The 25,247-nt window shown below is 36.7% G+C and overlaps 1 protein-coding gene across 10 annotated transcripts in view; it reads left to right on the top strand.

Annotated features, from left to right (window-relative positions):
- Positions 1-7,598: 7,598 nt before the first annotated feature.
- POC1B (POC1 centriolar protein B) overlaps positions 7,599-25,247 on the top strand; it is a 53,645-nt gene continuing 35,996 nt past the window's right edge. For 5 of the 10 annotated variants that reach the window (XM_058191085.1, XM_058191083.1, XM_058191086.1 and 2 more), the window contains exons 1-9: positions 7,708-8,095; positions 11,332-11,416; positions 14,782-14,953; positions 16,161-16,340; positions 17,798-17,905; positions 19,522-19,637; positions 23,236-23,369; positions 23,769-23,837; positions 24,108-24,260. In XM_058191085.1, coding sequence (XP_058047068.1) covers positions 8,081-8,095; positions 11,332-11,416; positions 14,782-14,953; positions 16,161-16,340; positions 17,798-17,905; positions 19,522-19,637; positions 23,236-23,369; positions 23,769-23,837; positions 24,108-24,260 — 1,032 coding nt within the window. In that variant the 5' untranslated portion in view covers positions 7,708-8,080. Of the gene's footprint in view, positions 8,096-11,331; positions 11,417-14,759; positions 14,954-16,160; positions 16,341-17,797; positions 17,906-19,521; positions 19,638-23,235; positions 23,370-23,768; positions 23,838-24,107; positions 24,261-25,247 lie in introns of those variants that run through there. The other 5 variants (XM_058191089.1, XM_058191082.1, XM_058191090.1 and 2 more) reach the window with 5 other exon arrangements.

Below are 25,247 nucleotides of genomic sequence, written 5' to 3'. Positions count from 1 at the left end.
TGAACATTTCCATTGTGTGGTATGCTGGATTCATGTATTTGTACATCTAATTTTTGCTTTTGCTATTCAGTCATTCAGCTTCCATTTTTTGAAACGAGATAATTCTCAGAGCACCATTTTTTAAAACAGAAATGAAAGCTTGAGAATTAAGATACAATTTTTTTCAAAAACATGTTTCATGCTTACATACCAATTAGTTCTGATTTCTGGAGACTGCACAAATGGCTTATTATCTTAATCTGTCCCCAATAATAAAACCGTATCACTTGTGAGAATACACTTGCGAATACATTCTTTGGTCTTATCCATGCAATATACTTTAATCCTTTTCTTCAACTTTCTACTTTTTCAACCATGACAAGTGTAGTATAGAAAGTTTTCCTAACCCATTATTCACTTCTGTCATATGACCAAAATATGTTTTTATTTGCTCAAGGAAGTTCATATCCTTTTTTGATGTAGGGTCAATTGACTAGTTCTTGAATGTGTTGTTGTATTCTTAGCACCCCAGATCCACAGTTTGAGGTCATACTTTCTCAATGTGTATCTTAAACTGGTGCACATAGCTACTGAAAAAACTTTTCAATTATACTTATTTATTGCCAAATAAATGCTTATTTTTCATTATCTATTATATTCTTTGCCATAAACTCTTGAGTTCACTTGAGAATATTGGTTGGCATTAGTATTTAATATTAGAATAAATTATATATTTTTTATTCTTACAATTAAATCCAAAAACTAGCTAATATAGGGGCATTGTCTACATATCTCAAACTATTTCTGTTTTGCCTTCACTTTTTATTTCCACTGTCATCTTCCAATGTGGCCATTGTTAAAAAGCAGATAAATCGATATAAAGATAATGTGCAGCTTCCTCTCATATCCATCGCTATTCTTGAACAACTGAGTTTCCCAAAAACCCAAATTTCAGAGTTGTCATTTGTTTATTGTAAAAGTCTCTCCAAAATTAACCATAATATATTTCTGCACACCCATTTGCCTTAATATATTTCACATTTTGGCAGGAACAACTATAAATAGATGCAATAACTTTTCAATAAAGTATAGGTCTTATATTCTCTTGTTCTCTCATGTTAACTATGTTAAGCTAACTATCTTATCCCATCTCCTCTGCCTTTTCTGAAACATGCCTGTAATCTGACTCTTCCGTTTCCGTGGACTTCTGGGTAAATTTAGCAAATTCTGAGTAAATTTAACTTGCATAAAAACTAGCATCTACTTAACGGTGTTATTCTCTTTGTAGGGTCTCATTCTCAAGTAGTACAGAATAATACATTTGATCTAAAGTGGTTACTTTTTGTCCACCTGTGTTCACTTATTCCTAAAATAATGTCTAAACAGCTAAATCAAGTTTTAGATCCTTAATTAAATCAATAGTACCAGTTGATAAAAGTACAGTCTCATATGTCAACATTTAATTTATTTAGAGACACTTAATTATTTCAAAACTATTTTTTTCCAATTCTACAGCAGAGTTGTTCTTGACTACATTATTTTCTGGTATCTCCATTTTTAGTTCAATGGATTAAAAAATGTAATACAAGTAATATCCCTATATAAAATTTTGCCCCAGTTCAATTCCTACAAGAAATAACTCTCATTTTTTCCCTAGGCACTTAACATATATTTATTACAATATTTGCTTTTTGAAAAATAGATACAAGAGTTTGAAGATTCTTTTATTGCAAATAGACTTTTGGATTTATTGTTTGTTTGGAATGTCTATAAGGCATTCAAATATGGATGTATTGTTTAGACTTTATGAAACAAAGAAAGTTCAAGTGAAGTATGAAAATGAGGGTGGGCAGTTAATATTTTAAGCACATTGCAAGATGTCCTACATCTGAATTATATAATGTATTATGGGTATCACACAAGAATTTAATTATCTTTTTTTGCTCTTGAAACAGAATTGGACCATATAAAGCAAAGATAATGGAAGCAAGTGAAACACCTAGTAGGTTAGCAGACTTTTGACTGAAACGATGACAGCAATGTAATATTTCTGCTATTAAAGGATGGCAGTGTGGACTACTGACTAAAATTATTCTTACTCAATACATTAACATTTTATGTTACATTGATATAATAGTAAAACGTAGCACTGAGAAACATGTTTTGCAGAGTATATTTATCCCAAAGATTACAATGATCAAACTGCCTGTTTAGCTACACCTTTATTTATCCAAAACTAATAACCATTAAATCTATGACAAGGGTAAATTTCCCATCTGGAAGTCTCTCTCATTGAATGGTGAAAGACATACGGTGCATCAAGACTTTTGCATTAATAATATTAGAGAAAAATCATGATGGCTTTTTAAATAATGTTTCTCCTTTAGTGAGGCATATAGCACTATAATTGATTAGATTTGTCAAATTTATTTTCTCACATTTTAATGCAACATATTGACAGCAAACCTGACATAGATTTCAAAAATGTTGTTCTCCATCCTGGATTTACAGAAGTTCAGGGGATTAATTTATTTATTATTTAAATTTCTATACCGCCTGAGTCTCCCGATTAATGACATTAGTAATTTATATCCTCATAAAAATTTAAATAAATGATTCTGTATCTTCATCCATGAAGATGACTTGTAGAACATATAAGGGTGCACTTTTCATTTTCTCTTATTTTTAATTTGATTTTGGAAACACTGATTTGTTTTTATTAAATATTTTCAGCATAACCTGAATTTAGTACAAACTCTTATTAATATGTTTTTACAGCAGAACTTATTGATAATATACAATAGATTTGCTTCTATAGAAATATAAAATAATTGAAGTTTTGGTGGGTTGCTGGAATTCTCTTAAATATCTGAAAATTGTTTTACCAGAGTGATTTTTTTCCAACTTTATCAAACTTTTGTTTTTCCTCTCTCGGGTTACAAATGATAAACACAGATTGGTTAAAAAAAAATCCACTGATTTTATTAGGAAAAATAAATGTAAAAATGGCAATTAATCAAGGTTGATGTATTCATTTAAAGTTCTGTACTTTTAAATTATTTCAAATGGATGTATATAATATTAAGGCAGTTTTAATGGGAAGTGAATTGAATTTATATTACGGTTATCAGAGGAGGGAGGCATAATTTTGCAATTTTCAGCTTTATTATTTTTGATCTCTATGGACTGCAGGTAAACATTTGTCTTTTTAATTGTCTGTATTGTTAATTTTCTTTCTGTTTGTACTCAAATCAATAAAAACAAAATCAAAAGTGTATTTAATATGAACTTAAGATGAACTTAATTCAACAAAATTCTTTGTCACATTTTCTGGCCCTTTGAATCTTGAAAATGGATTGGCTTGGCTTAACAATGCTATGTATTAAGTTTGTAAACAGCTCCCCTAATTTTCATAAGTTAGTAATGATCAAAGATCAGTATTATTTGAAGATATAAATATTTTTTTCAATTATATACAAAGACTTAGAATGTATATTTTTTTTAAAAAAATGCCTTTAAAAAGAATAGAAATTAGAAGAAATAATACAGTAAAAGGTTTTAAAAAAGCAAAACAATATATAAGGGCATCTCATTTATTATATAAAGTTTTATATAATAGTTTTAATAAAAGATTACCATATTTAATACAGGATTACTACGACTACCACATTCTATACCAGTACTCCTTTAGTGACCACAACTGGGAGCAGCAACTTGATTGTGAAGCAGATGTTAAAGTAAAGCATTATTGTGCTTGTGATCTTACGTCAGCTTTCCTTTGCTTTACAGACCTGCAAAGGTGGTAAATGTGAGGATTATCACAAAGTTACTTTTCCATCACCATTGTAACTTTGAATGGTGGTTGTACGTTGTAGACTCTAAACAAGGATTACCTGTATTCCATTTTCATTGAACAAATCTATGTGAAGAAATTAACTCGTGGAGGAAAATGTCCCTATGTGGTCACCAAGAGTTGACAATAATTTGATGGCACACAGTCATATTCCATTACAGTTCTCTATGAGTAGTTTGTTCTTAAATTGGAATTTTTAATCTATTTTTTTAATCTACTGAGAAATTGGGACCATAAATTTATTTTTCCAGTAAATTTCTTAATAATAAGAAGGGTGCAGGAATCCATTTTCATTGTCCAGTCATAAATTTCCATGTACTAGGTATGTAATTCAACAGAATATGGACATCTAAATATATTAAATCTTGTCAAAATCAGATTAATGTTTACAATGACTTTTCCCAGAATATGATTTTAGGACACCACAAACCACTTTCCTAACAATTTATGAAGGATTACTTACATTGCAACTACAACAACACATGCCTTTGATATATCAATGCAAATCAATCCAAAATACTATACTATTTTTGTTGACTAATCCATAATCTAAGATCTAGTGATGTTTTTGATACAGACATGACAGTTCCTGCTGTTTAGATGAAGTGGGGATCGCCAATTCTTTGTTCTATTCATTCTTTAAAATGTGCGTATTAAATTGATTTTATCAATTACATTGATTTATCACTAACAAGTATTTATAAATATTGTGTGTGGGGTGTGTGCTTTGGGTGTTCTAATCAGTTCTAATAATATAGATTTCTCTGAAACTGAAAATGGTCCAAATAACAAACATTGTCATTATAAATACTGCCAGCAAGAGTATTTATTCTTCTATAAAGAATTATAGATTTGGGAAATATGGTGAAAAATGTTCAGTGTTGAAAAGATAGTTACAGCACAAACCTAGATCACCAGTATGTCTTCATTTTGTGTTCAGTATCTGAATTATGAAAAGATAGATTAATCCTATCTTGTGTGGTCAAAATTATATATTTAAAATTAAGCTCCTGTTGTTTCTCTTTGTTTTTTCTTGATCTTACTCTTACAGTAATAAAATAAAAACAAAAATCCTATAATATCCAATATAATAATAATTTCTGCTTTAATAAATTCAAGTTTTGATTCATTCTTATAGTCTGCACCCTTGTTACTATATATGTCCATGAGAAAACAAAGCCTCATCTTTCAATACCAAGTCCACATATGAACAAATTTCTTGTTTGCATTCAGATCTACTTGTGAAAAGTTTATTACTCTTCTATGACAAGTAACCTCCAATCTAAATATATCAGAAATAGTTTGTCATTGTCTTCATTGAGGTTTGATTTCAAAGTTCCTTTTCCTAGTGGATTGGGTTCCTTCACTTCTAGAGCCCAACTGCTCTCATTCCATTGTGAATTACTCTTGGCTTGACTACTCCCTATTTGAATTTACCACTTATGGCGATCCTACTTGCAGCTCATCTCATTTTTGCCACTGAAGTCATTGAAGGTAGTGAGCACTCCAACAGACGTAACTGTTTTTAGGATGTGAAATTAAAGAATATTACAGTGATATTTAAATACAATGCGTATGAAAAATATTCAGTCTCCATGGACACTGGAACAGATCCATAAATAATTCTCCAGCTTCAATTATTCGCATGATTCATTATACCATTAAATACTGTTAAAGACTATGTAAAAACATGTTTTTTTTTAAATTTTGTAACTTTGGCCTGTTGACGTTATTGCTATATTTATTCATATATTATTTATGCTATATTGCTATATTTATTCACACAAAAGTATGATAAAATCATTTGGGCTCTATTAAAAAATAGGATGATAATGAAGAGGGAAATAAAAGCATGTCTGTACAGGATAGAAATGTTCAACAGCATTTATTTAACAACTGTTAAGATAAAGGACTAGCTTAATATTGTGATTTGGAAAATATTGCGTGAGAATCTCCAGAGTACTATGCTATGTTATGTTGCCTTTAGTTCCTACCTATTTGTGCTTGAACACTTTAATTTGCTGCAGATACAGCTGAGCAGTTCATTTAATATGTTTGTTTTTAATACCTTTAATATATTTGTGCCAGGGGTGGGCTTCAAAAATTTTAGCAAGGGATTGTCTGCCCGGTTGCTGGGTGGACGTGGCCATGGTGGCCGGGGCCTAGTCAGCCTCCTACACCACAGCAGGGGAGGGGGGCATTTTTACCCTCCCCGGGGTCTGGAGGCTTTCATCTGGAGGCTTCCCGAACTTCCGGCAGGCCTGTTTTTCACCCTCCCTGAGCCTCTGTGCGCACCCTGCACTTACCTGCATCCAAAATGGGCCACGTGGGGACTCCTGGGAGGAGCAGGGTGCGGTGGACGGGGCCAACCAGGAGTGGGATTTGGGGGTTCTCCAAACTGCACAGAATCTTAGCTAGAGGTTCTCCCGAACCCCCAGCAGCTCACCCCTGATTTATGCTTTATTTACTGATGCTTTAGCTGTTCGTTGGGAGTCTCCCAGAGTTAATATGGGTGGCTATATAAACACCCCTTCAATTAAGTCAATGCAACATGCTACCTTTTAGACTTCACTAAGCTTAACTATTGCAGCAGTAACTCTTTCCTCAGAAGTCAAACAATTGATATGTGCAGTGCCTTAGCTAAAAGTTAAATTCTGTCGTGATTGCTTCAAGCTTTGATTTTCATAGTCTGAAAAACTGTACACTTTTCTCTATAAAATTTTAATGCTACTAACATAGTAGAATGTTAATAACTTTTCATCCAGGTTATTACTACTTTATATCAGAATAATTTATTTCTTAAAGCTCAACAACTGATATTTTCCAGGCAAGTTGTCTCTTCGCAATTTCCGTCTAAGAATTTTACAATATAAATTGTAGGGTGTCCTGATATGCTTACACAAATGTTGCAGATGCATCAAACAACCAGTAAGTGCATCTTTCACTATGTCAAAGCATCATAGTTGAGCTATACTCCAGTACCTTATTTCTTGCTTTCAAGTTATACAATCTAACCAGCCTGTTTAGTGCTACCTTTTCAAGATATCCTGATATCAAGGCTTAGAGGAGAAAAATTCAATCATGTCCCCAAGGTACTACTGTAATTTGCAAGTTTTATGACAGGTTTTCCTGTAAATGATATGAAGTAGATCATCAAAGCTAGTAAGGACTGGAGTTCACTCTATTCCAGTGGCTTGCCCTGTGATCTTGGAAGTTCTTTGGTTGAGCAATTTGATTGGGGTATTGTTTACTTCTTGGTAACTGTTGGCCTGTTAATCTTGGAGTTAATCTATGGTCATCTGGATGTTGTTTATTGGTAGGAAGGGAACTGCCAAACAAGCTAACAATAAACAATACTAGCACTGATGTTACCTAGCTTGGTTAATGAAATGTCTGCAAGTAACCAACCAAGCTCAGAGAGCACCAAAAATCCTCATCACCGAGGAAGCATCTGTACATAAATTGTGTTTGCTATAGTTCTCATTCTATGATTTGCAGGCTCTGGAACAGGTTGAGAGAAATTAAGCCCTTTCTCTTTCTCAGCATGAAGAAATCCAGCAGTGATATTCCTAAACAGCGCTTGCCTCCCTTCGGACTTGGACTGGAGACCGCTAGACAATCCTAGGTTAGACTGGAAAGTCGAAAAGGCATTATGGAAGCGGACAGGGACAAACCACAATTCACAGTAACAACATGGGCTGTCCTTGGATTCATTAGGACGATAGCTTCAAGATGCTCCACTTGAAAAAAAGCGGCTGTAAGTGAATATAACAATATTCCTCCCGCTCAGTTTTAAGCGAAAAACTATTTATCAAAGCGAAGAGTTCCATTTTGTTAGCTCAGCCCCACCTTTCTGGGCGGAAACCGGCCCGCTCTTTCACCAATCACTGGCGAGTTCGGCTGGATACACGCGCGCGCGCTCTTGTCTCTAAGCAACAGGCCTAACTCCGACATCTCCTGCGGAAGGGCCGTATTGAGGAGTATCGAGTACCGATGGCGTGGATGTCCGAGCTCGGCTTTGAAAGAGGCGCAACCCCTTTTTTCTCCCTGGCCAACCCTGCTTCGTTTTCCTTCTTCTCCAGGAGAGGCGGCGAAGGACTCGTCTCCTTTCCAAGCCGTTCTCGCCGCCTCCAGCGCAGGCGGCAAAATCGGGGCTCGACTGATCCGGCCTAGAGCGCGGGCGATTTGACGGGCTCTGGAAAGCGGCGCAGGAAAGAAAAGCCCCCTCCTCCTTCGTCTGCGGTCCCGATGGCGTCCGCTCTGGTAGGGCCGGTCATTGGAGTGGGGGCGCTGCTCGTTAAGGGCCGATGGTTTCTAGGTGGCCCAGTGGCTAAGACACTGAGTTGTAGATCCGAAAGGTCGGCGGTTCGAATCCCTAGTACAGGTCTCCTGCGTGAGCCGGGGGTTGGACTAAATGACCTCCAAGATCCCTCCCAACTCTATTACTGTTACCTTTCGCTTTCGCTGTTTGCTCACGTATTTGGCCGAGCCGACGGCTGGCAATTGTCGGTTGTGCTTTCGCGGAATCACAAATCAACCCACCAGCTGCTTTCGTAGCCTCGGGGGAGGGCGGGGGGGACTTCCTCTTTCTTTCTTTCTTTCTTTCTTTTTTTTTTTGTTCAGTGTTTCCTGCGAACCCGGCATCTTGAACTGAATAAACCGTGATCTGGTGAACCAGGGCGGGGTGTAGCGCTGACTGAGCCGAGAAGCCCTTCTCCACCTGGGTGCCGTTGCACTGAATAGTATATTATAATTCCTGAATTCTTAGTCCCAGCATCTCTGAAAAGCGTTTTTTTGGGGGGAAAGGACCTTGCCTGTAAAAGACTAAAAGCAGAGGTGTTCAAACTTGGCAGCTTTAAGACTTGTGGACTCCAACTCCCAGTATTCTCCAGCCAGCTGTGCTGGCTGGAGAATTCTGGGAGTTGAAGTCCACAAGTCTTAAAGCTGCCAAGTTTGGGGACCCCTGGCTAAAGGGTGGTTGTTGTTTTTTTGGATAGCTAATATTGTGAAGGGGAAAAAAGCTTGGTTTGGAGAAGTGATCAAACCAGGACCTGTAGGCTGTTTTATCTTCCTTTTGGTTGCCAGTCTATGGGCTGGGAAGTTTAAGGATGTTCAATAGAAGACAATATATGTAGTTTCTGCTTGAACCGTGGAATCCTTGGTGCTCTCTGACCCTGGTTGCACTTTGCTTGAGGACCAATAATGAAATGTCTGCAAGCAAACAGCCAAGCTTGGAAAGCAACAGGGATTCCAAAGGATGGGTATTTGAATGGGAAAACTGCAGAGATTACCAATAAAAAAGAAATAATAGGAGAAAACACTGCCAAATCCTACGAACTTGATTGTTAGGAAAAGTTGTATTGTTACGACCATAAAATTTTGCAGATTTTTTTTGGGGGGGGTGTTAAATTTCATTTCTGCTGTGCAACAGAGAAAAAGCAACTTCAGAGAACAGGATCTTTTAAAAATTCCCAGTTTTTCTTTTGCTCCCGCCACTTGCAATCAAAAGAAATCAACAGCTGCAACTTTGTCTTCCTGTTCAACTGCCTTAGCTACCATAACAAAAGGAATCATGAGATGACTTGGTAACAAATTCCACCGCTTGTTTCTTTTTCTTTCTTGGCAGTTCCACATGTAGGGTTGGTCATAAAAAATTGCATACTACTCCCTTACCTCACTCATCTGTCTACCTTGGCTGTGTGATGTTAGGGCTATGTTTACACAATCTAGTTTCCTATATCTGATGAAGGGAAACAAATAGTAGCTACTCTTCCTTTAAATAGACGCCATATTTTATTTCCCGTTAATGCAGAAGGGGAAGTTCACTTCTTTCTGTCTCTGTGCAGCATAGAAATGTTGTTGTGATATTCAGTTGATCAAAATTTTCATTATTGATTGCATTGCAGCCAATATCCTTACCAAAGATAAAAATGCAGTTTCCATCTTTTTTTTAATAACCTGATTAGTAAACAGTGTTATCTTTTGATTAAAAGTGTTCAGTTGCAGCCCCTCTAAATTTACCGATGCCTAAAATGTTAATTTGTAATTGTTTCATTTCAACTTCCATTGTATTGAGTTTTTCCTCTTTTTATGCTCCTTTACCTTCCATGCACTATAGTTCTGTCTTTACAGCTTTGGATTATCTTTTCCTGTATGATAACATCAACAACTAGAAGGATGTCTAAAAGTCTTTAATTTAACCATATTTTTGACACTATAGTACAGGTAGTCCTCAACTTACAACAGCTAGTTCAATGACAGTTTAAATCTACAACAGATTTATGACTGTTTTCACACTTACGATAGCTGCAGCATCCCAATGGCCATGTGATCAAAATTCAGTGCCCTGGGATCGTGTGATTATCTTTTGCAACCTTCTGACAAGCAAAGTCAACAGGAAAGCCAGATTCACTTAACAACTGCATTATTAACAACTCAGTGATTCACTTAACAATGATAGCAAGAAAGGTTATAAAATGAGATAAAACTCATTTAACAAATGTCTCATTTAGCAAAATTTTTTGACTCAATTGTGGTCATAAGTCAAGGACTACCTATACTCCAAAAGATCTTCAGCTATCCCTTAGCAAGGAGTGCTGAGTGCCCTCTAGGCTGAGGGAGCCATTATCTGCTCTATATTATTAATCATTTTATTTTCTATTCCTATATTTTTATTCATATTCATTTCTATTCTGTCTTGGTAAAATAAAGGAGTGGTTTACCATTACCTTATTTTGCACTGTATGAATGGATGCTTTTGCAGTTGTCACTACAGTGATCATCTGTCTCCAATGTATTCCTATTTTGCTGCTGTCCAGTATAAGTGCCCGCTTGCTTTAATTCAGTACTGAATGACCTTTGTCCCTTAGGTGACCCTGCTAGGAATTATAACTGTTCACATACACTCCCAGCACACAATAAAGACTTGAGGAGCTGTGGAAAATAAAATACGGAATACACAAGCATATGTTTCAATTGCCATCAAACAGCAAGGGCAATCACCTTCATACCGAGGGAGTTCAATGTATCTTCTCTCATCAGTGGGAGCATTGATAATAATAACAGTATGATATATCTGAAAGAAATCCTTCCCCAATCTTGGGAAAGTGAGAAATGCTAGGTATTTGGCCAGCATCCAAGGTTCTGCTTTTCTGGGGCATTTTTTTGGTCCCTAGTTTTTTACAGTGAATAAAAACAAAAGATGCTAATTATTCATCTGGATTCTATTGGTCTCATTAAGTGGTATATAAAAACAAAAAACAAAAAATGAATTGTAGCATCTTCATATACTATGTGGCAACATATTATTGTATCAAATTAGTATTTAAATAATAGTTCTTTATCAAATTTGTTGAACTGCCCATTTGACAAAAAGTCTGGGTAGCATACAACAGTTAAATAAAATATAAAAACAGCACACGTAAAAATATAAAAATCCACCTTAGAATTAAATATTATACAAATAAATATACATATTTGTACATATTTCTCTACTATAGGAAGATCCTGTTTTGATTCGTCATTTTAAAGGCCACAAAGATGCAGTCACTTGTGTTGCTTTCAGTCCAAATACTAAAATGCTTGGTAAGTCCACCTGAGGCATATCTGAAAATGTTAATTGTGTGATCTCATTAGTGTTCTCCTATAGATTAAAAACAAATGTAACTAGGCTACTTGCTGAACTCCATATTTTAGGACAATTATAATTCCAAGGTAAGAGTTATGCTGCCACAGATTATTATTCTAATCTGTAAGTAGTATCCAGCTCTTTGGGATTGAAGGTAAGTTTAACAGAGTTAAATAAATTCTAGAATAAACCTATTAAAACTATATTAATGTTGCTTAACATAGCAGAATATCTTCTAGAATGAAAACAGCTATGGAAATGTATAGGGAGAACCTTGCCCTGGTATAGTTGTCAATAGAATCAATTAAAAGGATATAAGAGGTCGGTCTTGCCTTGAACAGATGTATACATTTTCCACTGAGGTGGGTTCTACTTACCTTTACTACTGGTTTGCAATGGGAGCGTGCATGTGCTTCTGCACATTCGCAGAAGCCCCTTGATGATGTCAGGACGGGTGGACGGAGTCTCCCACCGGTTTTACTACCAGTTCTATAGAACCAGACAGAACCGGGAGCAACCCACCACTGGTTTTCCACAAGTAATAAATGTTGTTTTCCTTTTAACAATCATTCATTCATGGCTGATTCTCAGAGAGTGCTTGGACAAGTCCCTGTAATTTTCTGGGTTTTTAGAGGTGTTTTTCCATTACCTCCTTCCTAGGGCTAAAAAAGTAATGGACCCAAGATCATCCAGCTGGCTGTGTGCCAGCTGGATGATCTTGGGTCCATTACTTTTTTAGCCCTAGGACCAGACAAGAACTCATGATTTCCCATTTTCTATTTATTAGGATATAATTTTATTAGGATAAATATTAGGATATGAAAATATTTCCTAAAGTTTTTCTCATAGTATCCTAAATATGACATTCTGATGCCCAGATTTTAATCATTTGGTATTTGCCAATGTAAATTCAGCAAGATAGATGATAGACAGACAGACACTGATTACATTATTTCTTTTTTCACAATTTCTTCTTTTCTTTTCAATTATAAATTGAATGAAATTGAATGAAATTCAACAGTGAAAAAAGTAAGGTTCTACATTTAGGCCAAAAAAACAAAATGCACCAGTACCGTATATGTGGTACCTTGCTCAATAGTAGTACCTGTGAGAGGGATCTTGGAGTCCTAGTGGATAACCATTTAGATATGAGCCAGCAGTGTGCAGCAGCTGTTAAAAAAGCCAACACAGTTCTGGGCTGCATAAACAGAGGGATAGAATCAAGATCACGTGAAGTGCTAGTACCACTTTATAATGCCTTGGTAAGGCCACACTTGGAATATTGCATCCAGTTTTGGTCGCCACGATGTAAAAAAGATGTTGAGACTCTAGAAAAAGTGCAGAGAAGAGCAACAAAGATGATTAGGGGACTGGAGGATAAAACATATGAAGAACGGTTGCAGGAACTGGGTATGTCTAGTTTAACAAAAAGAAGGACTAGGGGAGACATGATAGCAGTGTTCCAATATCTCAGGGGCTGCCACAAAGAAGAGGGAGTCGGGCTGTTATCCAAAGCACCTGAGGGTAGAACAAGAAGCAATGGGTGGAAACTGATCAAAGAAAGAAGCAACTTAGAACTAAGGAGAAATTTCCTGACAGTTAGAACAATTAATAAGTGGAACGACTTGCCTTCAGAAGTTGTGAATGCTCCAACACTGGAAATTTTTAAGAAAATGTTGGATAACCATCTGACTGAGATGGTGTAGGGTTTCCTGCCTGGGCAGGGGGTTGGACTAGAAGGCCTCCAAGGTCCCTTCCAACTCTGTTGTTATGTTATGTTATGTTATAAATAATATTACAGGTAGTCCTTGTTTAATGATACTGATTGGGACCAGGGATTTCATCACTAAGCAAATGGTCATTATGCAAAATATTACGTGACCACAATGCTTAGCAATGGCAGTTACAGTAGTCCTAGTTGCAGCGGAATGGGACATTTAGGCCAGAGGTGGGTTTCAGCAGGTCCTGACCAGTTCTGGAGAACCAGTAGCGGAAACTTTGAGTAGTACCACCTCTGACTGGCTCCGCCCTATCTATTCTCTGCCTCCCGAGTCCCAGCTGATTGGGAGGAAATGGGGATTTTGCAGTAACCTTCCCCTGGATTGGGGAGGGAATGAAGATTTTACAGTATCCTTCCCCTCCCACACCACCCAGCCACACCCACCAAGCCACAGCCACCTGCCTCAGCTCATTTACAGCCAGTTTGCCTCCTCCACTGACCCTCCACACCAATGGACCCCTGGCCCTTCGCCCAGCCCTTCACCCCTGCCCATTCACTCAAACACCATTTGACTCGGGCCTTTGGCTGCATGGGATAAATAGCTCCCAGCCAATTGGGGGCAGCATGCAATGTAAGATTAAAAAAAATACTGCAGCTGCTGTGCAAGATCTGTCACCAGGATCAGACGGCAGGGGAGTAGGGGTGGGAGCAGCAGTCACTGGGGCCAAGGTGGGGGGGGGGGCGAAGGCATACAGGTGGGAGTGTATTGGGAGGAACAGGAAAGGAGTCCTCAAGGGTCTTCACAAAGACAGCTTGGCTCGCAACTCAGCTCCAACGAAAGGGGAGAAGGAGCAAGGCCAGCATGGCTTCTGGCTGGGAGGTCACACTAGCGAACAGCAAGACTGGCGCTGCTTCTGGCATTGCAGGGGGCGGGAGGGGTTGCACAAGCATTCAGTGTTTGAATGAATGGGATGAAGGGCCAGGGGCCCATTGCCCATGGAGAATGGCCGGGGGAAGACCAGCAGAGGAGGAAAGCTGGCTGTAAATGGGCTGAGGCAGGTGGCTGGGGTGAAGGAGGCATGGCCAAGCATCCATATCTAAATGTCCTAAACCCAATTGCAGTCATTAAGCAAAGACCTCATGCTGCTTCTCTGCTACACATGCCTCCACTCCCCATTCTTAATTATTTCCCCCATCTCTGACCTTTTGGCCATTCTGCACTCACAGCTTGCCCCTGCAACTCCCCTGATGGCCCAGTCACTTTTGCTATCTTCTTTCCCCTGCTACCGATTAGGTGTCCCCAGCAGAGACAGCTGCTGGCCATTTGTGAGGCCTTATAACTAATAACTAAATACATTGTGTATAGTAAAAATAATAAAATCAAAAGCATTATAAATAATGGTAGGACTTTATGCCCTATAAATAATGTGGAATGTTTCTGGGCAAGATCATTTAAGAATCTAATAGTTTTAGGGGAGACAATTAGTTCTCAGTTTAGAAATAGGTAGACTAAGTGGAAAAATAACAGTTGATGTACTGATACATCATATTTCTACATCAGTTCCCTTTTTGTTTTATAGCTTTAAAATTCCTTCTTTGCAGCCACCTCATCTCTGGACAGGTTTCTCATGATGTGGAATTTGAGGCCAAATACAAAAGCCTTCAGATTTGTGGGTCATTTAGAAGCCGTAACTAGTGTACAGTTTTCACCAGATGGATACCTGTTGGCATCTGCTTCTGAAGACCGAACTGCCAGACTATGGATTCCTTGCATGTAAGTAGCATTGGTTCCATTTATTTCTTTCAGTTATACTTATTTTACATAAAAGTGGCTTAGGACAATTTGTTACTTTCTCTAGTAGGAGAATCAGCTATAAGCTAATTTAAAGAAGAAACTCCTAAAGTTATTCTGGAAAATATCTTCCCTAGCTGTCTATTTTATGTAAATTTCTGGATCAAGAAGTGATAAAATATCTTTTGTTAACCCCATAAGTTAGAGTTTATGAGGCTTTAGTGCAGGGGAGCTTGTTTAATGTTTGTGGGGTGAGGATTTTAGCAGAGAAGATGACGAAATTCCCATAGCCCAGACTTGTATTTTTTTGAAATTTTGAGACCATTTTTTTCAAAATAGTCAATGGTTGCAATACACATTTAAAAAATATTTTTTCATGCAGTAATCCATATTGCGAAAGTTTGGTAGCATATGTGGAAAGGAGTCTCTAAAAATTACAAAGAAATTATTGAGGGTCATAAATTGTATACTCTGGAATAACAAATGAGTACTTTTTGTAGTTGTTGTTAGTTGCAAAGTCATGTCTGACCCATTGTGACCCCGTGGACAACATTCCGCTAGGTCTTCCTGTCCTCTACCATCCTCTGGAGTCCATTTAAGCTCACTCCTACTCAGTTACTCCACCTAGCCACCTCGTTCTCTGCCATCGCCTTCTTCTTTTGCCTTCAATCTTTCCCAGCATTAGGCTCTTCTTTCATTTGGGAATGCATCACTTTAAACTAGATATATTGAGGTTGGAATCTGTATTACCGTATATACTCGAGTATAAGCCGAGTTTTTCAGCACGTTTTTTGTGCTGAAAAACTTCCCCTCGGCTTATACTCGGGTCTATACGGCTTATACTCGAGTTTTTTTTTTTTTAAAAGCCCCTCGGCTTATACTCGAGTATATACGGCTTATACTCGAGTTTTTTTTCTTTTTCACATTTTACGGACGGAAGCCCTGCCGGTGCAGTGAGAGGCGGGCGGGGAGCCGCCAGCCTTCTCAGCTGAGGAGGAGGTTTCCCCAACCGGTAGGTGCCTCATTTCCCACCCTCGGCTTATACTCGAGTCCCCAGTTTACCCCAGTTTTTGGGGTAAAATTGGGGACCTCGGCTTATACTCGGATCGGCTTATATTCGAGTATATACGGTATTTTAAACTTATGATTAGTTTCTGCTAAAACGTTTATTTTTTTAATTTCTCTATAGTCATGGCGAATCCACATCATTAAGGGGCCATACTGCCCCAGTCCGCAGTGTGAACTTCTCAAATGACAGTCAGTTTCTAGTCACTGCATCTAATGACAAGTCAGTGAAAGTGTGGAGCATTTGCAGCCAAAATCTTTTGTATTCTTTATCCCAGCATACACACTGGGTACGTTGTGCAAAGTAAGTTTTTTAATTCATTACCTTCCTAAAGATAATTGCTTTTCTCAATGACCTCAAAATATGTAGTGAAGATATGAGTGCAGCATCCTTTCTGAAGCTAATAGGATTGTACCTCGAAAGGGCTCTGTGGGAGATTGTATGGGAGTCCTGTAATCAGTGCCCTGAATTCTAACATGGGAAAAAAGTTGGATGCAGACTCACAAATAGGTATGTTCTTTTACTTGTCATATATTGTATATTTGAAGTTATCTCCATATAAAATTGTTAATGCGAGCAAAAAGTGTATTTATTTATGTATTTATTGCATAGATGTATAAGGCCACCTGTATGGGTAACATAAAATCAAAAACATACTATAAAAAACAATTAAAAATTATTAAAACAATAAAAACAAAACCACAACAATGAGAATATTATACGTAATACGCAAGGGATGCGGTGGCTCAGTGGCTAAGACACTGAGCTTGTCAATTGAAAGGTCGGCAGTATAGCAGTTCAAATCCCTAGTGCCGCCTAATGGGGTGAGCTCCCTTTACTTGCGCCAGATTCTGCCAACCTAGCAGTTCGAAAGCACGTAAAAACTGCAAGTAGAAAAATAGGGACCACCTTTGGTGGGAAGGTAACAGTGTTTCGTGCACCTTTCGCATTTAGTCATGCTAGCCACATGGCCACGGAGATGTCTTCGGACAGCTCTGGCTCTTCGGCTTTGAAACAGAGATGAGCACTGCCCCCTAGAGTCGGGAACGACTAGTACATATATGCAAGGGGAACCTTTACCTTTACCTTACATAATACCCATACTTCCTTTACCAGAGGATCCCCAAATTTGTTAAAACCAACACATTTTAAGGTTTTCTGAAAGGCCATGAGAGGTGGAGCTCACCTCAGGTGGGATGATGTTCCAGAGCATGAGAAAAGGCTTGCCTCCTAGGTCCTCCTAGATCAGGTGGAACTGTTTCGCAGATGGAATCTGCAGCATGCTTCTCCTGCCGGACCTGATCAGACAGGGAGATATAATCAGGAAGAGGCAATCCCTCAGATAATCTTGCTACATGCTAGGCTTTAAAAATCAAAACAAGCACTTTGAATTGGACCCTGAAGCAGACTGGTAACCAGTGTAGCTCACAAAGCAGAATGTGTGTCTTAAGGGCATACATAATTATGGGTGCCAATTCATTTTGCATCAGCTGCAGCTTCTAGATACTCTTCAAGGGTGGCCATATGTAGAGCGCATTACAGTAGTTTAAATGGGAGGTGACTAGAGCATGAGTATTTTGTACTTATGACCTAGCTATTTTCAGCATAGTTATAAATTGTAGTTGGATTAACCAGTTGAATGTGAACTCCTGAATGCTTCTAAACTTTAATATTACCAATTTTATAATGCAGATCATTTAAATATTATTTGTAAATATATAGGTCTTTACCCCTCCTTTTATTTTTTTTCCCCTTTCTAGATATTCACCAGATGGAAGATTAATAGTGTCTTGCAGTGAAGATAAAACTGTTAAAATCTGGGATATTAGAAACAAGATATGTATTAATAATATAATAGATTATGATGGGTACGTCATTTTCATTTAAAAGCAAAGAGAAATATTTTATTAATAATTATAGTTATATCAGCAGGGATCGGTTATGTCAAAATTCTGTTGTGACTCACAAAAACTAAACTAATGGTTCTTTTTATTTTGATTGTCTTAAGGCTACCTTGTTACTCAATTTCTCCAACTTGTGATCATGACTTCACGAATAGCAATTCCTTTTTGTTTATCAAATATCCCTAACCCTTTGAATTCACTGTATTCCTTAATAACCATAAGCAAAGATTATTTAGGTAATTTTCAGGAGCTACTTTTCAGAAATACACCTTGCTGGTATTTAATGTTCAAGATAGCATATAACCGTGATGGCGAACCTATAGCATGTGTGCCGGAAGTGGCACACGGAGCCATCTCTCAGGGCACGCCAGCTCTTCCGGGTTCCAGCGCACCAGCCGGCTGTTATTCATGCATGTGGGAGCACTGGAAACTGGAAGAGCAGCCACCCAGCCACCTGGTCTTCCGGTTTCTGGTGCGAATGCACGTCTGAAGACCAGCTGGCCGGTGCGTGCGTGCGTGAATGCCGGGATCCGGAAGATCATCTTCCTGGCATGTGTATGCACACCGGGCAGCTCCTATTATGGTTTCTGACATGCACATGCGCACCAGCCAGCTGGCCTTCACATGAAAACCAGGTGGCCGGTGCATATGCGCGCATCGGAAATTGGAAGAGCAGCTGCCTGGTGCACGCATTCTGGAATCCAGGTGGTGCATTCTGCAATGCACATGCATACTTCCATTTCGGCACTTGGTGCCAAAAAGGTTCACCAACACTGGCATATAATATTCAGGAGGCTCTCATGCAGCTTCTCATATCTTGAACTATGGTGGCATAGTGGTTAGAATGCAGTACTACAGGCTACTTCTGCTGACTGCTGGCTGCCAAGGTTGTCTCAGCCTTCCATCCTTCCGAGGTCAATAAAATAAGGACCCAGATGGTTGGGGGCAATATGCTGACTCTGTAAACCTCTTAGAGAGGAATGGAATGGAATGGAATTCTTTATTGGCCAAGTGTGATTGGACACACAAGGAATTTGTCTTGTTGCATACGCTCTTGGTGTACATAAAAGAAAAGATACATTCGTCAAGAATCATAAGGTGCAACACTTAATGATAATCATAGGGAACAAATAAAAAATCAAAAAATAAATAAAGCACCGTGAAGCTTTAAAAGTATATAAGTCTAAGTGCTATTGCTATCTTGAGATCCTTTCTTAACTTTTTTCCAATTAAGGCTGATAGGAATTGTAATTCAAGAATTGTAACTCAAGAAGGACCTAGGCTTGAGAATATGTTTTAGCTATATTACTACTTCCATTTAGTAAATATCTAGGGTACAAGTTGACAACATATAAAGGAATAGATAGATACCTGATTGCTAACTTACAGGCAAGATGGAGAGACTGAAATACTACTTAATAATTAAGATATTGACATATTTCAGGATGACTTATTTTACGCAATATTGGGAAAACAGAATGTACTGCTTGTGTGGCAAAGACACCTTAAGAATTCATTGAAATAAACAGATGACCCGATTCCTTTACAATAACAACCATTATTTTTAATTTTCTTTATAGGTTTGCAAACTACGTAGATTTTAATCCTGATGGTACATGTATAGTTTCTGCTGGTTCTGATCACACAGTGAAGTTTTGGGACATTCGAATAAACAGATTACTGCAGCGTTACAAAGGTAAATGTTTATGCAGCATAACTTGATTAGCCTCCCTTTTGTTTAACTGCAGAACAAATACCCTTAGTATCGACCTTACCATAGTAGTTAAAAGTAAAATCTAGGATAGAAATAAATACTATATTTCTAAATATTGTAATTTTAATTTTATCTCTGCCAAAATTACTGTTTTTAAACTTATTTCTTGCCCTGCTCATATTTTATACCAGCGTAAATGCCAATAGTATTTTAAAAGTGGTATATTCAATCACCCTGTTTCCCCCAAAATAAGACCTCCCTGATAATAAGCCCAATTGGGCTTTTGAGTGCATGGAAATAAGGCCAAGCGCTTACTTCAGAGTTCAAAAAAATATAAGACAGGATCTTATTTTCAGGGAAACATTGTGTGTGTGTGTGTGTGTGTGTGTGTGTGTGTGTGTGTATGTATGTATATATAATGTATATTATATAGGCTTTGAAGCAACAACGTATACTTTTAATTTATACATACTTATAAAACATATGTGTGTGTGTGTGTGTGTGTGTGTGTGTGTGTGTGTGTGTGTGTGTTTTATAAGTATGTATAAATTAAAAGTATACGTTGTTGCTTCAAAGCCTATATAATATACATTATATACCTAACAGCAAATTATATACCAAACAGCAACAATTTGAAGAAGATAGTTCATAAGGTAGCCACTTGACTATATAATACTGTTGTTGAAAATATTTCACTGGTTGTCTGTAACTTTCTGAACCTATCTTAATATATTGACATTTGTCTGTGAAGTACTAAATGCATAAAAGAATCACTTCGCTAAATACGTCCAACTTGTGCATTAAGTTCTGCTGGGAACTATTTTCCTGCTGATGGGTTTTGATTCAGTGTCGTATCAAGTGGTAAGGTGTCAATAATAGGAACTCATATGGAACTCTCTCATGAAAAACATTTAACTTCCCCATAGAAAACAGTGGAAGGCACACTTGTCCTTGTAGACATGTATTGGTTAACAATCACTCCAGTGTAAAACTGTGCCTCAGTTTATGTATTATTTTGATTTTGTTTTAGTGTTTGTATTTATTCTTAAGCATTGTTGACTTTATTGCAACGATTTTACATAAATTACTTTCTTATAAACTGCTCCGAAAAACTGCTATAGAAATATGTATGGTTGTGGGTGTACTGTAGATAAATCCTAAACTGAGATCATAGTCTAGATGATTGCTTCTCTTTATAATGGAAACAATTAGTTGGGACATGTCTATCCAGTTTAGGCCATTTTAAAAGTTTTAATAATTATTATTATTTATTTATTTGATTTTTTTGATTAGAATACTATTGGTATACATTCTGTGATCAAAATCTATACACATTGGAAATTAATAAATTGTTTGAATTGAAATAAAATTCAGATGAATATAGATACTTCATAGATATTACTTAAATGTGTCATTAATCCATATCCCAAATAAAACGTTCATTCTCTGTTCAGTTGTCATACAGTTTCCACCTTAGAAAGAAAATAGAAATATTAAAAATATTAAAAAAAGCTAACTAATAGCAACACCATCATATATTGTTTTCACAGTCTGAAATGCTATTTAGTCTGTGTATTACTGGTGATCGTTTTAGAAAATTTCCAATTAAGGTATGGTATTTTGTAGATTTAAAGATAAATTATCCTACAGTACATCTCATTAAAACTGAATGTTAGTGGTATTAAAAACCACAAGATGGCAGTAGAATCACAGACCTTTAGTCAAATATTCATATTCTGCCTTCAACCTAGAACAAAGAGGTAATGACTTCAGTTTTTCATGTATTGTTTTTGGATTTGTTGGTTACAGACATTCTAAACATTAGTCTTACAATTTTGGTATTGGAAGACTAATTCTCTTGAATCAGTAATCTTTCCCTTCAGGGGCAAAGGTCTCATTCTTTCTAAAGTTGAAAAGTCTCCCTTCATTTATACAGTATGTCATATTTATTATAGAAGAAATTGTCCTTCCTCCCAAATATTCTCTCTTTTCTTCAAAATGGTGATTACTCATTTTAACCTGTAGGGTTTTTGGTGATGGATCCTAAATTTAAAAAATATTGTAGCTCTGTTGTGAAACAAGTTTTATAAAATACTTTGTATCCTATGTATACAAATCAAAGTTGGAAGAATATTTAAATCTTTAGATACAAACTTTCTTATCCCCTCTCCAGGTCTTCTATTGTAGTTGTGCTTTTTGTATCTTCTTTAGGAACTCCCACCCGTTTTTAGCTCCCCTCCCCTTTAGTTTCTTCTGCTCTGAATGCATTAAAATATTTTTTAAGAAATCCAATAAACATATTTGACTTTTAGTGTTTAAAATCAACAACTGCATCATTACGTAATCATTTTCACCCAGTATTCTAGCTACTTTTACTTTACTGTGTAAATTGCCAGTTCTTTATCTAAAAGTATGGTGTGTATGTATTTTTCAGTTAATGAGGCTGCAAATGCTTGGGGGTTGAATTTTTTCACATGGATCAGAAAATCTCATATTTCTCTTACAGTCACAACAGTACCTGCTTGTGTACTGTTTCTCCCCCCCGCCCTTGGAAATTATGTTGACTCTTCTTTTCCAAACTTTGAAGTTTCATTGGCAGCCTTTTCCATTTCTCACTTTGTTTTTCAATTTTTTCTAGTTGTTTTTTAATAAGTATTAAGTGAATTCTTAATTTTTATAACCTGTCTTGGGCTAGGAAGTGGCTTAAATACTTAGCAGGAAAAAAAGAAGTATAAGTGTATGTCACCGGGGACATGTGTCTGGGGACTGATTAACCATGCAAGAATTTTGTTACACTTAGTGAATATGCCAAGCCTAATTCCTTATATCCTGGATTCTAAAGTTCTGCTAGGCAGAAGCAGAGGCTTACTTAAGTAGCTATGTGTTCAGATTGGTGTGCATTCTGGGGCTCAGATTTGTACCTCCATTCTTAAATGTTGGTGGGATATTGATAATTCTGTTTTTCCTTGGAATCCTGCAATGTATACAATAAAGAGCAGCAGCATATAATGGAATGAATTTGTCTTTTTCTATCAAAAAATCTATCAAATGATCTGAAATGTAAATATTAAAATAACTGACTAGTGAAGAAGAATGAAGAAGAAGAACAGGAAAACTAGTATTTAAGTCTGCTTATTTAAATGTAAGGGAAATGTCACAGAGCAGTACAAAATAATAGCAATGAAAATAAGCTATTGTAGGAACTCATAGATAATACGGATGAGAAAATGGAATTCAGAATGCCCCTTTATAAATGTAATCAGTTACACAGCCCTTGGTGTTAGTATAACTAGTTATGGAACATCTCAAACTCAAAAGCATTTTGCACATCTGTAAAGGATAACATTGATGTAAAAGCTAGGTAAAATCTGAAAAAATGGTACTTATTAGAATTGCATTTTAAAAATATCAATCATAGGATAATACCTGGGCACCATATCCTGGTGATAAACTTTATTGTTATTCTTTTCAGTAATATAGTTAGGTTTGTGTTGTTGGTCAGCGATGTTATTATGTGTTGTTTTTGTTTTGGAAGTTTTCTTCTTTGTATCAATATCTGAACTACTTTTATTAAAATCAGTTCACAGGGGAAGTGTTAATTACACATCTTTCCATCCTTCTGGCAACTTTCTCATAACAGCATCTAATGATGGAACTCTTAAGATTATGGATCTTATAGAAGGAAGACTCTTATACACACTTCATGGGCATGAGGTACAATCTTTATTTTGGGACTTGCTTTTAAAACCTTGTTATTTTCATCATAAAAAATAATTTCTATGCATGAAATGATAAAGTTACTGTAATGAAAACCTATGTTAATTATACTGTAGCTATATCAAATTATCCTAATTTGGATACATTATACAAAGACCCAACTCTACATGTGGTTCCTAGAAGTCAAAAATAATTTAACAGCACATAATCAGTTAAAACATCATTTGGACAAATATTGCATGTATAATATGCCAGTTAATGTAGTCCATTTAATATATTGTTTATTAGCAATTTAGGAATTATTAAGTAAAAAGAAGAGAGAGGTACTAAAAAAAACCATTATGCCTTTAAAAAATATATTTATTTTGTTCCCCCCTGTCCTTTTTTAAAAATTAGGGTCCTGTGCTTTCTGTAGCTTTTTCAAAAGATGGAGAGACATTCGCTTCTAGTGGCACAGATACACAGGTTTGTTAAAATAGTTAAATTCTTAACTAAACATCACTCTTCTTAATAAGTTCACTAAATAAATATTTTATTATCAAATTAAGAAGAATATATTTTTCAAGTATGTGTTGATTATAAAATTATTGTCTGATGTTTTCTGTCAGCAAATTTCCCCTTTAATTATATTACACTGTATGTCTTATTGCTTTACTATAAACGGGATATTCAGTTAAATGCTTAATTACCAAATGAAAAGGCTGCATTCATGAAACATTAGTAAATTTCTTACAGGTGCTGCTCTGGAAGACAAATTTTGATTCATCTGAATATAAGAAAGTTCTTGAAAAGCATGTGCAAAGATTACATAGTGACGATCCACCTCACCTTCTGGATATTTACCCTCGGTCACCTCATCACCATGATGCAAAATCACAGGCAGTTGAGGTAAACTATTACGGCTTTTAATAACAAATTATTGGGTACAACTGGGATCTGCAATTTTTCATTATAGATATTTCTTTAGTAATATTGGCTGAACTTTTGACCATTTTTTTCCAGAGTTTTTCATTCACTTTCTTCTCTACCATCCCGTTTTTATTCTTTCTTCTAAAACTGGGCAATTTATACTCAGCGAATGTAACATTTCTCATTACGTAGTTTGCTTCTTTTTTCTAAATCTTTTTTTTAAAACGACTTTCCCTGATGGTTATAGAGCACAGTTATAGAGTTATATTGGGGGTGGAGGATAGGCTGCCATTTTTAAAGTTCAGTAATTTTTTATTGAGATGATAGGATGGTGAATAATGCGAATAACTCTGACTTTAAAGCCTCGAAGTCTTTCTTTCTCTTACTTCTTCCTAATTACCATTAAAACACAAACAAACATATTCTCAATAGGAAAGCCAATACGAATGGCAGAAAAAAGGACAACTAGATTCTAGTATGAGTTCATGTTTGAGCATATTCAGTGACAATAAAAGCAGTAAACATTTATTTGTGTGTGTGAATTCCTACCCCAAGATTCTGTTCAGAGTGATATGGCCCTTTATGGGGAGGGACAAAATGATTTTGTGAATTTCCTTGTAGATAAAGTTACTTATAACTGCTATTGTTTGAATGCCAATTTGACAGAAGCGTGTTGGCTGAGCAACATCAAGTGTCCATTTGCAATTCATTTGAGTCTCTGAAACCTGAAGAAGACAGAGTCTTCTATAACATGATTTCTGCTACCTGTGGGTTAAACTTATGCCCCTACAGGTCCTGCAATGATCAGGCATGACATGTGCCACTGGATTTGAAAGGTGCCAAATACTGTATCTCTTTGAAAGGGATATTATGCCCTTGACCTTGAAACACTTAGTGTGCACTCTAAAAGGGCATCTCTCAGCATAGCCACATTGACAGCTCTTACCCTGTTTAGGAAAGCATGAG

Source organism: Ahaetulla prasina, chromosome 7 (genome assembly GCF_028640845.1).
Source record: "Ahaetulla prasina isolate Xishuangbanna chromosome 7, ASM2864084v1, whole genome shotgun sequence".
In the NCBI taxonomy this organism is placed as follows: Eukaryota; Metazoa; Chordata; class Lepidosauria; order Squamata; family Colubridae; genus Ahaetulla; species Ahaetulla prasina.
Note: the sequence above shows the minus strand (reverse complement) of the source record. Positions and strands in the feature narration are given on the sequence as shown.